The following is a 14,732-nucleotide window of genomic DNA, read 5'->3' on the forward strand; positions in this document are numbered from 1 at the left end:
TATCTTTATCAGATTCTGAAGACGTACGATTATTTTAATGTCAAACATAGGAATGCAAGAAGTGAAGATGGATAGAGTACCTTTTCTGCCAATTGCCTGAAAGCCACTAAAGTACAGATGAAATTTAAGAGCAGACATGAAGATGTTTTAAAATGTTACTGAACTAGAACTACATAAAATGTACTTTTCAGTCAAATTTGTAATGATGTGTGTGGTGTGTGGTCTCTCACACTCTATTCATCCAAGTGGAGCCTTCCTGAGATCAAAAATCACCATTTCCAGATGGACCTTGCCAAAATGGCACTGCCACACTGTACAACCTAGGGAAGACAAAATCCAACTCATATGCAATCTTATGGAAAAACAAGATTCAGTTTCAAATGAATTTCAGAGTAGCTTTATTGGCCAAAAGAACTATGTTCTCAAGCTTTTGAAACCAACCTACCCATATGGAAAAGGTATATATAAATCTTACAAAGTTTGTATCTGTCTTGTGTGAAACTTGTATGATAGCATACAAGAGTGAAAACAGATGTAAGATCCCTTGAAAAATTATATAAATGAAACGTGTATGTTTTGGATACTTACTAAAACAATATATAAAAGTAATGAGAAAGTGGCCACTTTCATGAGTAAATCATATAAGCCTGATATGATTCACTATATGAAGTAGCCCACATCTTATGCAAGTCTTTTATAAGTTTTTACTATTTCTTTTCCATATGGGTAAACTTCCTTGTAGTATCCAGATCTGACAGTTTCAGTTCCTTCTATAGATTATTCAGGCCAAAAAAATAAATAAATATGGCGGCGTATTTAAAAGCTTCTTTGCCTGTTTCACTTTGTGATTTCTGCATCACCATAGTGATCATCTTTCAAAATCTACATTTTAGTGAACCCTTTCTGTGGATGTCCACATGTTTTTAGACTTTAAACTAAGACAATGGATGCAAATCTAAAGGAAAAGAAATTGTCCACACACCTAGAGCTGCACTTTTTAACAAGTGGGTGTTTGTATGCATTATTTGCAGTGTTAACTATACAAACCAAAGTGTAAAATGTACCCATTCTACTGTAAACCCCCCACACAAGCAACCACATTCACACATTGACCAATTAGCTGATAAGCTTCAGACCAAAGCCTTGAACCCCGGTGAACTCAGGCACCAGTGAGTCTGCTCAGAACTTGGAGTGCACAGATCTTTGGTGTGTCCCCTGGTGTGTGCATCCACACACCAGGGGACAAATGCTCTTGTCCCCTGGTGTGTGGATGCAATGGGGGAGTTTTGGAGGTTTAAAAAAAAGTCCTCCAGAGAGGGTGTCCTCCAGCTGTGGGGGGTTAGGGTAGAGTCACTGGGATTGTGTGTGTGTGTGTGTGTGTGTGTGTGGGGGGGTGTCTCTGTGTGTGTGGAACAAAAGGCCTTGATCCCTGAAATCCTGCAAAAGGCAGGAGAGGAGGTGTTAGAAGTGATACAGTATAGAAACAAGTTGACCTGGGCTTCTGGAGCCTTTTTCTCCTCTCATGTCAACACCCTGTCTACACATATCCACTTCAATAACTAAGTAGCACTTACACTACTGTCTACCCTGGACAACCTAAAACTGATTTGTAGTCTTCTGAGTGGAAAAAAAATAATAAAAAAATAAACTGTCAACGTGTATTTTTATGCAGCATAAACGTAAGGTTGGTCAGTTAATGAAGCAAAAATGGGGCCCTGCTGCTCTCTTAACCCGAAAGCACTTGACAAATAACCTTGAAAATGAACTTTTCAGTGTGAACAAAAACAAGCCAAAACTCGTTGAGGAAAAAAAAAACTACAAGTACCTTCTTCTTATGGCCCCTAACACATTTGCTCCTGTTAACACTTCACTTTGAAATTGACCCTGGCACGACGTAAGGAGGAGCAGGCGGGGAAGACGAGAAAAGGAGGAGGTGTTTCGCGGGGAGGGACGGCGAGAGGCGTCCAGGGTCGTCCGTGGACTGTTTCCTGAAGGGAGGTGTCGTTAATCGATGTCCACATCTCAACTGCACACCGGAGAACAGGACTCCCAGAGGTTAAACGGACGCAATGGACTAAAACACTCGCAGCGTGAAAGCAATCTATGATCTGTGAAACCCTCCAGTAAGGTACCAGTAAGAGTACGTGGTTTTCATTGATACTCATCTTAGGTCACTAGGCGCTCAGGTAAGAAAGATAATGGCTTCCATCATTGTTTTGGGTTGTGATGTGGAGTTACTGTTCGGCGTTCGTTCAGGGGTTTTTTTTTTTGGGGGGGGGGGGGGGGGGGGGGGTTTGGGGTTTTTTTTGGTGACTAAGAAGGCGTCAGTGGTATGTGTGTGTTGTTTTTTTTTTTTTTTTTTTTTTTTTTTTTTTTTTTTTAAGTAATCAATAAGCGTTGGTAGAAAACAAAAACACGGGTAAATAAAACCCCCAAAAACAAACAGGCCATGACGCAGCGCAAATTGAGCCATATACTAGGTAATGACTTTGAAATTGTTCAGATTTCTTTTCTTTCTTTCTTTTTGTCCTTTAAATAATGTAGCTAACAATTTCTCTATTTTAATAAAAACAAAAATAATATTCATCACGGGCCACTATGACCCAGGCCAATTTTACAGACTTTTTGTTGATTGCATTTTTATTAGGCGACCTGTAAATTTACGGAAGTGTGATGCACTCATTTGAGTTAAAACAAAGTGGTTTTTTTGTTGTTCTTCTTCTTTCAATTAACGGGACTATATCTAAATTTTAAACATAACGTTTTATGAAACTTTCAATAATTAAAAGGTGTTATTTCACAGATGCATAGGACCTGCTTAGTTTAATCCAGTTTTATTTTGGTTTAGCTTTGACGCATTAGGAGATTTTAGTGTTTGTAATGTAACTGTATCGTACCTGTGCTGACCCCCTCGCTTCAGTGTAGGAGGGGTCAGGCCTGTTAGCTGCAGGTGAGAGCTTCTAGCAATGTTTTGGGCTCGCTTTAATTTTATAATTGATAATCAACATTTTATCACGTGAATACGCTGCGCTTCTGCTGAAAACACAATAATTTTACATTTAAATAACACTCGCTCAGATGAGTAGTAGAAACATGCTTTAATTTCCAGGTTAGCCTTTCCTTAATTAAGGAGGAGGTGGTGTGGAGTTATTTGTTACTAACAGCATTTGGTAATTCAGGATTAAAGTTGTTGTAGTTGTTGCTTTTACATGTTTCAGCCACAGTAATCTCAGTAATGTAGTTTACTTGTGATAAAGGCATTGGGATAAGATTTACCGGTCATATTTTATTTAACAGTTTAAATAATTAAATCTCAAATAATCTTCAGTTTTCCTGGGATCTGGAATTGTTCTCTCCCCCCACTGTTCTTCCTTTAGGTCTTATCTCCTCCTCCTTCCTTGCATCTCTGGTGTGATCCACAGGTATGGTTCAGAGGGACGAGGTCATGCTGTCTGCTCTGGGAGAGCTCCAGGAGGCCACAGAGAGCCCTGGCCTAGATGCAGTGACCAAAGTGGCCCAGAAGGTGGAGCAAGTCCTCGCTGCCTTTCAGCTGCCCAAGACCACCTGTCAGGATTTCCCTGAGTGGGCAGGAGTTGACGATGCCGCTCATGGTTTGTACCCAGCTGATGCACCCAGGGGCCTCCTGCCTCTAAACTGTGATGGAGAAGGCAACTTACTGTTTGATGCAATCAGCTTGCTGTTAGTGGGCAACACTGGACTGAGCTTGGAGCTACAGGTAAGCAGGATCGTGTGCGCTAATGGTCTAAATCTACTGCCTTGGTTCAAAAAGGTTACCCCTGGTTTTCGTGGAAGGGAAAACATTTAAGAACTACAGTCATTTCTATACACAGCCTCATTTCATTCATTTAATTTAATTAGCAAAGCTATGTAATGTTAAATATAAGGATTGTCTTTAATCACTGGATAAAAATAATTTGCTGTGACTTCCTGAAGTCTAGAACACATGGACCACCAAGTGCTGGAGTTCCTCCCTTGAGATGTGCTGCTAGGCCTTTTTTGTGGGTTTATCTGTCTTTTGTTTTATCTTCCATCACTGAAACACATGTTCTGTGACCTGGTGACTGACTTGACCGGTGGAAAAATATCTAATTTCTTCCTTTCCTTGATACACTTTTGTGTTACTTTTGGAATTTTTTGGGGGGGTCATCATTTTTTTGCACTTTGAAGCACTCTGATCAGCTTCACTTCAGAGGTGATCCTGTAGGGACTCTGTTACACTAGCAGCTGTACACTCCCAGGCCATAACGCTGCCACTGTGTCTGACATATAATGGGAGGTTGTTGTTTTTTTTCCCATCATATTGATACACGTTCATCTCAACTAGGTGCAGGGTTTGATAGATTGTTTTAGTCTAATATGGCCCCTTTGTTCTTCAGTGTAACCAGTGCTTTGCACCTCACTGTAAACCTTTCATATTGACATTAATGTATCTCTTTTATATACTTTTAAAATGATGTGGCAAGCTCCTTAAGAGTGTTCTTGATTTCATTAGAAATGCTCAACCTGGTTTTTCTTAACACTCAAATAATTCTCTCATTTTGTACTTTTAGTTGCCTTCTGTGATCTTTGGGATATTTTTTTTGTGTGTGTGTTGCAGAGCTGACTGGTGTGCTTGTTCACTTGCCCTGACATGTCTTTGGATGTCGAATTTAAAATTAGAGTGAAAATCTGTAAAATGTAATTTAACACTTTGAATCAATTTTCAGTTATTATGTCCCCTCAATTGAAATAACAATTAAAAAGACATTACCTGGCCATGGAACTGCTTGTCAGTCAAGTGTCCAATCAATTTTGAGCCTTTAAAAATGGGGGACTATATATATTAAAATGGCTGTAATTCCTAGAAATGTCCTCCAATTTTTCTTATAAAACCACTTGAAATTGTGCACTTCAGTCATATATTGAATGCATGATTTAAAATCATCAACATTATTAGCGAATAGGGATCAGGTTATTCCATCTCAAATCATCATGTTTTTAGAACATCTCTGTTAAAACAACCTCCAATTTGCCAGAAATTTTGTATTTAAAAATTTGACATATACAATGATATGTCAACTACATTTCTAGATATATTTTTTAAAAGACCTGTCCACCTACTCTCAGGCCTCTTTCTTTTCAGATTGAAATATGAAGCAATGAGCATGGGTATCTCAAAAAAGTTTGAAGATAAAAACCTACAATTTTACTGATCTTTTTTTAAAAAAAAAAATTGCAAATGGCATTCCCCCCCCCCACTAATCATGTTTTCCACTTGCACCTGCAAAGGTGTCAGCATTGCATCAATGTCAGCACAACATTTTCAGATCTTTTGTACTCTCAAACTTTAGTCTCGTCTGCATTTAGCAACTAATTTTCATTGTGAAATCATTTCAATATATGATGCTGTCAGAACAAATCGACTGTGAATGCAGTCTGTATTTAAAAGACCACTTCTTAAATTCTTAAACATCCTGGAGTAAGAACCACAATCATCCTCACTCAGAAATGCTCTCAATCATCTCAATCATATGATGCCAACTGTGAAAAGAATATTTAATCTGTGCAGCAGGAGGAATGACTGTTAATCAGTGTCTCTTGTGCTTCAGTGTAAGGGTATTGACTGCTAGCAGTCCTAATGTCCACGCAGTGAGAGAACTCTAAAGAAGTATAGCTTTTATTCCAAACTGAGGATGAGTTCATGTGGCATGGATCATATCAGAAGCTTCATAAGAAACGAGTGGTCCTTAAATGTCTTGTCATTTTTTTTAAAGGATATAAGCTAAGCAGTTTGGGGTTTCGGTTAAGGTTCAGAGTGAGTGACCAGGATATGTATGGGGCGCCGTTTGTAAAGTGAAACATGCTGAAATTAACGGCAACATTTTTCCACATTTAGCTCAAAACCTTACAAAAACATGTTTTTTCGAGTAATTTTTTACAACATTTAGTAAAATATTTGTAACTTTTCATCAAATGTTAAATATTAAATCTAAATGTTAAATTTAAATGTTAAACCTAAATGTTTAGGCTAATATGCAAATTTATTGTACGAATCAACGGAAATACCAAAATAAAAGCTTCCCGAAAACCTCCGGTGCAAAATTGTGTCTGTTCTCCTCCTCACTTCTCCCCGCCATGTGCTGCTTCACTTCTTGCCTACGAGCATGTCCAGCGATTTTGCTGGACATTTGCTGCAGCGATTGTGAAGTGGAGACTGCAGCTGCTAAGAGTGCACTACTGCTGAACCTTTGGATGGCCGACGAAACGGATCTTCCGATGTTTTCAGCTAAATCGCCGGACGTGCTTTCTCATGGTCCGTGCCAATGACTGTATAAATGTATAAATGACTTTTATACAGTCATTGATCCGTGCCGGGTTATGGCTGAATTCCAGTGGAATGACGGTCTCGCCATAATAGACGTTCCAGCCCTAAACATAACCTTATCCCTAACTATAACCTTATTCTTAACCTTTACTAGCAGTTAAATGACGTAAAATAGTGTTTCCCAAAGCGATTTTTAGAAAATGAACAAACGTGTAGATTGAGTCCAAACGGTTCTCATGTGCTCTCCTTTTTCCGATGCCGTAATTTAGGAACGTGTTGGGTACCCGAAAGCATAAAATGTTGACAATTTGTCACCTAGCGAAAATTATTATGCTTTGGGAGTGAGAACGTGTCTGACCACTACCGGCACACTTTTGCACCGGTGGTTTTCGGAAAGCTTTTATTTTGGTATTTCCGCTGATCCGTGCAATAAATTTGCATGTTAGCCTAAACATTTAGGCCGATGGCGCGATATGATATGGCAGCCTCGCTTCTGTCAGTCTGCCCCAGGGCAGCTGTGGCTACAACCATAGCTTGCCTCCACCAGTGTGTGAATGTGAGAGTGAATGAATAGTGGCATTGTAAAGCGCTTTGGGTGCCTTGAAAAGCGCTATATAAATCCAATCCATTATTATTATTATTATTATTATTATTATTATTATTATTATTATTATTATTATTATTAACATTTAACATTTAGATTTAACATTTAGATTGAATATTTAACATTTAAAATCCTGTTTTAAATATGAAAAGTTACAAATATTTTACTAAATGTTGTAAAAAATGACTTGTTTTGAGCTAAATGTGGAAAAATGTTGCCGTTAATTTCAGCATATTTCACTTTACAAACGGCGCCCCATAGATATGTGACCAAACCTTAAGGCTTGCTTCATGCAAAAAAAGGGAAGTTCTCTAATATCAGGATTAACAAATCAAATCTCCGTTAGCAAGTTGACGCTATGCAGGGTCTTTTAGGTGGGGATCATACTTCTCATTCATACATTCATTTTCATTTTGTCATCAGACAGTTAGAGCAATGGTCTATGTGGATGTCTGCGTGCCTGCCTATTTTTTGTGATTGCACAGACTCGTCAGTGGAGAATTTACATAACAGTCTACCAACTATGCATGAACCCAGGACTTCAAAGAAGTATAACGTGAATGACTGGTTGGTTGCTGGGTCGCCAGCTAACAATGTCCGTAACTGTGTATAATACAGGCTTTAGAAGCCTTTTGGTATTTCTGAGCCAAGCAGTACATTTATTCTTGTAAAGAATAGACCAGATTGTTGATTTGGTCACTCCTTTTATTTTCCTTCAGCCCAAAACTAGCCTCTCTCACTTGTACTGACATGTCTTTTGTGTGTCATATTTAAAATTACAGTCAAAATGAAAAATACTTCCAAAATTATATCTGCCATTTGTCATGAAATAACAAGCAAAAAAACTCACATGGCCATCGAAGTACTTGTCAGTTCATTATCCAAATAGTTTTGAGCCTGTGAAAATGGGGACTACGTATAAAAATTGCAATTCATCAGCAGTTAATGCAAAATGGCCCCATGAATTAAAGTTGAAAGTCTACACTTGAATTTTAAAATTGGTGAACAGAAGCACAACAACAAAAATTTTCTTTGTCCCTGTTGTTGTCCCTCACAGGTACGAACCACAGTGGAAATGGCGCTGTGGAAGAGATACTACTTGTCTGGGATGATAGATTCTAAAATGATGCTGCAGGCTGTTCGCTTCAGTCTGTGTGCTGAAGAGTCTGAGGACATGGTAAAACTGCCTGGAACAGTATTGGAGGCCATCTTTGATGCAGATGTTAAAGCTTCCTGCTTCCCTGGCACCTATGCTAACATGTGGCATGTGTACGCCCTGTCATCAGTTCTTCAGTTCAACATCTACTCAATCTACCCCATGTTCAATCTGAAAATCAGGCCCTATTATAACAGAATCATACGCCCGAGGACCTGCCCCAAAGACTTTGAGCCCCAAACCATCCACATTATGTGGTCTGGTGAGTTGCAGTCCGAATCATCATTCAGACCCAATCATTTTGTGGCATTAGTCCGCACAAATGACCTTACATTTGAAAGCCCTAACAACACACAGAGTGTGTCAGCCATTAAGAGTGACGAGCAAATTCAGGACCCCCAGCTTTCTTATCCCAGTCTGAAAGACAAGTACAACATCACCAAGAGAACCTTCTATCGTTGGAAGAGGCAGACGCAGGAACACTGCAAAAAGTCAGCCGCCAGGTATGAGGCTAAACATTTCTTGCAAGCTTGCTACTTATCAGGCAAGCTCATCCCTTTGCACCTGTTTAAACAGTTCTTCCCCGAGATCTCTAGGTCATCTTATTACAACTGGAAGCATGAGCTCATGAAATCTGGAGGAAAATTCTCCACCACCTCTTCCACTGGGGAGACGAGTTCAGGAGATAGCACAGAGCAGGAAGCCTGGTCATCACCTGATGCAAAGCAGGATGAGCTGGATCCTAATGATAGCGTTGCCGGTATGTTTGGCCTCAACCTTGGCAAGCTGGATGCAGAACGTGCTCACAATGTTGCACATATGCAGGAAGCTAAGCGCTGCCTGCAAAATTGCATTGCCATGAACGCATCCTTGCCCTTCAGAATCTTTAAAAGAAATTTTCCAGGAATCTCAAGATCAACCTACTACAACTGGAGAAGAGAAGCCATGCTGTTCAACAGAGGGTACAAAGGCAGCACTGGCAGCAGTGAGGATAGCTCAGACAAGAGTCAAAGCCCCAAAAGTCTGTCACCAGAGCTGCGCAATGTCAGCCAGCCTGTTTTGGCAAGGATGAGGATCTACAGACAAAAACACAGAAGCTACAGGCTTGCATATATAAGCAAAAAACAGCTCAGAGAAGCTGCAAAGTTGCACGTCCAGAAGGCCAAATGGTCCCTGGCAAAGTTTAAGATGAAATTCCCCTCCATGTCAACTTGCCTCTACTGGCTGTGGCGTAGTAGCCAGAACCACAAAAAGAAAATGGTCACCCAGAACACAGAGGCCAATGTCCTCAAGACGCTGGAGAGCACAGGTACAGAAAACCAGACCACTGAAAGCAGGGTGGAGAGTCAGCATGTAGCCCCATTTGTTGAGACCCCTAAATTTCTAGAAAGGCCCACCATGCCCCCCTTTGTCCCCACCCACATCCTTCACAGAAAGGCACCTGTAGGTGAGTCGATGTTTCCGATGGATGTTGTGACTCTGGCCAACTTTAAGGCAAAGGCCAAGCTCTTCCTACAGCAGCGCTTTGAGGAGAAATCCTTCCCCACATTTAAAGAATTCAGGTCCTACTTCCCGTTCACCCCTCGCTCGACCTACTACATGTGGAAGCGAGCCTTGCATCACGGGGTGTCACTAATTCACGCTTAAAAGCTTTTGTGCCACTTAAAAATTGGCATTCAGGAGCAAAATGAAAGCTCTGCTAGTCTATGTCACGTTCATACCGCAGCGTTTTGTTCTAAACAAACTACCTACACATTGTTGCCTTATGTTCTAATGTTCTAAAAGATTGTATACATGGGCTTAGCATTTAAATGCATTCTGTCCTTTCCTCCCCCCAGCACCACCCCAGTAGGTCATTCCTCCCTCCTGGACATTTGCACATGCACATGTGTGAAAAGAAACTGAGCTGTGGGTCCATTCAAACCATGCATGTTACCCTCCAGGCAAAAGGCAGTTCAAAGCTTTTGTTTTGTGTCATTTTGTTTGAACCTGCATCTCCTACATTCTCCTTTAATCCCCATCCCCACTATATAATTCGGGTGTCCTTATTTTTCTTTAACTTTTTTATTTTCTTTAATTCTTAATGCTTAAGTGTAAGTTTTTCGTTGTAATTGGCCTGGGGATTTAATGATTTTTTTTTTTAAAAAAATTTAAAATTTTTTTTATTTCTTTGAATGTAAACAACAGTGTTAGTTTTCAGATAAGATTACTTTTCGTTATAAAAAACAGGGTTGCATTTTCCTTTCAGGTTGTTGTTGTTGTTGTTGTGTATTTTTATTTTTATTTTTTTGTACTACAAATTAGCGAGCGAATTGGTGAGCTGACAATTTAGGTAGTTTTTAAATGATCTTAAGATTTTGACATGCTGGCTTGACTTTTGTTTAGGAACTTAGTAGTTAATAGTACCAGTACACTGTTGGATGTATTACTTGAGTCATTACACCATCTAGTTCCATCTCCCAGCATGTCAGTTACTGCCATGTTATCAATAGGCCAGTGATACTGCAGAAACATCCACATGGTGTCCTTTTCACCTCGTGCCTCCATGCATCATTTGAGGCAGGAGTTACAGTGGTGTAAATCAGCACTGGTTTGTCAACCAGAAGACCTTGACTCCTTTTCCACTCCATTTAACTACTGGGTTAGATTTAGAGGAAATGATCTTGACATTCTTGGATTAAATGGCCACCTTAAAAAGGTTCCTGTATGCTAAAAAATCATGTTTAACAGACCAAATCGGAGGAGGTTTCCATTTAGGGTGACACTTTTCTCTTGACATCTTGTGCATATTTTTGGCACACCAGTGATTTGTGGCAGTATCTGACATCCATAGCAATGAGAATGTGATACACACTCTGAGTATGTACTTCAGAGTATTTTATTATTTTATTGTTGTTGTTTTTTTGCTTTTAACTGAATCTAATTTTGTGAAAAAAAAAAAGAAAGAAAAAAAAACCAAACAAGCTAAAAATTGAATGTATGAAGACGTGCCGTTGTGCACACAATTTTAGAACTACCTACATCAGTAAAATATCTGTGAAGATTTCTTTTCATAAGCTACTCTTTTGTATTGTGCACCCTATGGATTCCCCATAATAAATTTAGTCTAAATTTGACCTGAGCATTTGTTTTTTGTTACGTCTGAAAAGTGTACAGTTAAGAATGCTGGCATGTTTTGTTTTTCTTCTCAGCACAGGTTTTGCTTCTTTTAACTGCATATGAACCTAAGAAGTGCAGTGCTTTATGTCAGCTCATGAACACGGGTTACCTGGTGCAAAGCATTAAAACCACCCCTTGTTTACTGCAAACATATGGAAGATTGGGGAAATAGTTGAATACCTCTACTTTTTCTAAATAACTTGGTCATCCTTCCAAGTTTTTGGATGGATACCAACAACCCCTTTCTGAGCATATCTAATCTTGTACTCCATCAACTGAATCCTGATTTGATTGTCTGGTAGAATGAATTGGACCACTTAACAGGTGAAATTGTTCATTCCACAGTGCGTCATGACCCAGAGGAAGTGAGGCATAGGCAGTATATTCATATTAACAAATTCCATGCTGTGCAAAACATAAGCAAGGCAAAAATAAAGAACAAAATCCCTTTATATAACCGCAGACGAGCAGGTCAAACCGAGCCAGTGGCTAAAGAATAACAATGAGCTTTGAGACTGGTTTTGTGGTTTCTGCTTGCCGCCTCCTCTCTGTTTTAGCTATTGTGCTCATGTTAATGGTCATAAGTGTGAGGGCGAAAGGGGGGAAGGGGGTAATTGTATGCATGCGGATAAAAGTGTTGGAGATCAGACCAAGAGATCCAAGAGTTTGGGGGAGGGATGGAGGTAATGAAAAGGAAGAAGGGCTCTGTGTAGCTTTTTGTGTTTAAAAATCAGCATTTAACCCCTTGTAATGAATAGCTGATGCCACACTGGAATTTTACTACAAGTAGAAATTCACAAGTTATTATAAATAGGTAGTTTCCAGCGCAATGTTTCTTACATACTCTTCAGTGATTTTACTTGCCCTGTGGTTGGACATCAAGTCTGGAAGCAAAACAATTTGTTAACTTAAGAAGGCTTTATAAAAACCGGGGATAGTTGTAACATTTTTGACATTTCTGTCTGTAAATTGGAGCTCTTTTAAGGTAGTGGATTCAAAATGTAATGCAAAGTATTTACATGTCTCTGCTATTAAATAGTGCAGCTATTTTCTCTGCAGCGCAATTACCCATTGCATGGTATGGTCTCAAACACAAAGAGTGAAATGTTACAATTAACCCCATAGTCTGGGTTAGTTGTAACATATCCTGGGGTGAAATGTAACACAATGAAATAAGGGTACTGACAAAACATTAACATGTAATCTTTTTTTATTCAACACACGAATGCACTTAGAGCCATTTATGTAGCTGTGTGTGTGTGTGACAGAATGCAGAAATCTAGCCTTTGAACATATTCCAACCCCCCAAAAAAGACAAATTATGGAATTTTCTGCAACTGAATATTTCATTCATTTTGGTTGGTCTTCCTTGAGTTTGGCCTCATTGGCTCAGTGGGCATTATAACCTACAACTCTTGCACCAATTTTGAACATAACAATGAAGTTGAAAAAATGTAGTTGTTCACCAGCATCGCAATTCCATTACTTTTTATCATGGCTTACCTTGGTGTGGTTTGCAAAGTGCTTCAGAAAGATGAGGAAATCTGTTTCTTGCACCCATCCTGATTTATTTCCACTACCAGTAAGTCCTACTGGTCCATCTCTGACACAGTGGTCTGCATAATGTATGTATGGGAACACAAACAGTGGAGGAATTGTGTTGCCATGGCATTAACCGCATATACAAAGGTGACCAGTGAACCTCTCTCTGCTGATGTCATATCCACAACTTGTTTAATATAAGTTAAAGTAATAGTGTGGTAAGTTGTAACATCTGCATTATTGTTACAACTAACCCAGACTGTTGCTGTTGCAACTGACCCAGACTCCTATAGCCATGAACTAGCTAACATTGGCACTAAAGACCTACACAGAATATATCCCCATAGACATACAAATAACACAATTTAAGTTTGATGAGTTTAACTGCAAAGCAGATAATGCTGTTTGAAATAAAGTAGAAAAACTTACTTTTTGGCATACAAATTACTATTTTTTTCATGTTAAATTGTCTGTGTTTGACAAAATGTGCTGATTTTTCACATGTGATAGCAGAACTGAATTGGGCATGTACAGGATGAATCACATCATTTGAAACTTAGCCCTGATTGGAGAAATTGGAAGTGTTACAACTGACCCACGTTACAACTATCCCCGGTCTCCCCTACATGAAATCTAAACAAAAAACTGTTCTTGCCATTGTTGCTGTTTACAGCCTTAGTGATGTGGGTGATGACGTCTGGGCCTGTGGATTCCAAACCATATTCTGCATCTGTAATAAATGATTCGGAATGCAATGTAGCACTAATCAAAAGCTGGTGAATATAATACATGTGCAATTCAGCTTAAACATAAAAATTTGTAAAGTTTTTCATTTTAAATAGTAATGTGATCGGCATCGTGCAGTCTCAAAGTAACTGACCTTGATATAAGCAAATATTTGATGAAGTCTCTTTCTTTGCCTTTGGGCCTGTTTGCCATCTCTATCTTCATTACTGTATGATGGAGGGAAATCTCGCTGGCACTAAGCTACTCTGCATTGTTTATCTCAAAAATAGCATGAAAATAATGAGGGCTGGCAGGTGGGAGCTGAAGTCTTCAAGGATTAGCATACTGCAGTTGCCTCAGAAAGACAGAGCGATAAAGCAGAGAGGCATCTCAAGGATGCCAGGTTTATCAGTAAACAAAACAGGCCTGTGAGACTCTTTAGGCTTCCAGTTTTCTGCCAATTATTCTCTGACAAGAATGGTGATGCAGACGCAATCTGACATTTGACCCTACAAGAAAGGAAGTAAAGAAAGTGAGTTATTACTGAAAATGTTGCAACCCTGATGACTTTTAGAAATTACCAGATAGTCATTATGATCTCATTTCCTTACTCAAAACTGAGCCGTGCCACACAGGATAATCATGTGTTTTCTGCCACCTTCATTTAACAACAGCTCTGATCTACATCCACCAAAGCATGCATTTAAAACGTTTGCCCACTTGGTGGCAGTGGTTTGCTTCATAAGAAAATTTCCTCGGTTTGGTTCCCTTTGTGAAAAGGTTTCAGGCACACACATTTTGGTTTGGACACAAAAATCAATATGTTACTGCACTGCTCAGGGTGCTCAGTGCAGATTTCTCCTGTGAGTTTTCTCCATTAATAAACATAATTCTACAGTGCAGCCAACTAATGCTGAAACCAGATAACATCTGGGAAACAAATTGTTTAATGCCAGATTAAACAGTGCAAGAAGAAAGAAGGAAAACATGGAGAGACAAGAACACCTAAGAGACCCAGTCAGGGATTATTTTTATGCATGAACACTTGATTGGTTGTTTCTATTTCCGGCATGGAAATTCAACCCCCAAAATAAAATAACATTTGAATAAACACTTTGCCTCAAACGTTAGGGCCCCCCAAGAGAGCTAAAGGTAAGATTTTAGATCAGCTAATGGGTCCGGGATTCACTAAATCACAATGGCTCACATCACCCCGGTAC

At 39.4% G+C, this 14,732-nt stretch overlaps 1 protein-coding gene across 3 annotated transcripts; it reads left to right on the forward strand.

The window, feature by feature from the left end:
• Window positions 1-1,935: 1,935 nt before the first annotated feature.
• Window positions 1,936-10,225, forward strand: vrtn (vertebrae development associated). 3 transcript variants are annotated; one of them, XM_080883787.1, is made up of 3 exons: window positions 1,936-2,186; window positions 3,378-3,736; window positions 7,987-10,225. In XM_080883787.1, exons 2-3 carry the CDS (start codon window positions 3,425-3,427, stop codon window positions 9,730-9,732), a joined length of 2,058 nt encoding a protein of 685 aa, XP_080739913.1. In that variant the 5' UTR covers window positions 1,936-2,186; window positions 3,378-3,424; the 3' UTR covers window positions 9,733-10,225. The 3 variants fall into 3 exon arrangements, with proteins under 3 accessions (XP_080739913.1, XP_080739912.1, XP_080739911.1); XM_080883786.1 differs by having other exon boundaries at window positions 3,423-3,736; XM_080883785.1 differs by lacking the exon at window positions 1,936-2,186 and adding an exon at window positions 2,409-2,480 and having other exon boundaries at window positions 3,423-3,736.
• The last annotated feature ends 4,507 nt before the right edge of the window (window positions 10,226-14,732 follow it).

Source organism: Rhamphochromis sp. 'chilingali' (genome assembly GCF_963969265.1).
Source record: "Rhamphochromis sp. 'chilingali' genome assembly, chromosome: 5".
Taxonomy (NCBI): domain Eukaryota; kingdom Metazoa; phylum Chordata; class Actinopteri; order Cichliformes; family Cichlidae; genus Rhamphochromis; species Rhamphochromis sp. 'chilingali'.

Bases quoted from the DNA above. Each gene is read 5' to 3' on its own strand.
- vrtn (XM_080883785.1), top strand. From the start codon at position 2,450: ATGACGCAGCGCAAATTGAGCCATATACTAG. The intron at 2,481-3,422 runs GTAATGACTTTG...TGTGATCCACAG, and splicing joins CAAATTGAGCCATATACTAG to GTATGGTTCAGAGGGACGAG. The intron at 3,737-7,986 runs GTAAGCAGGATC...TGTCCCTCACAG, and splicing joins GACTGAGCTTGGAGCTACAG to GTACGAACCACAGTGGAAAT.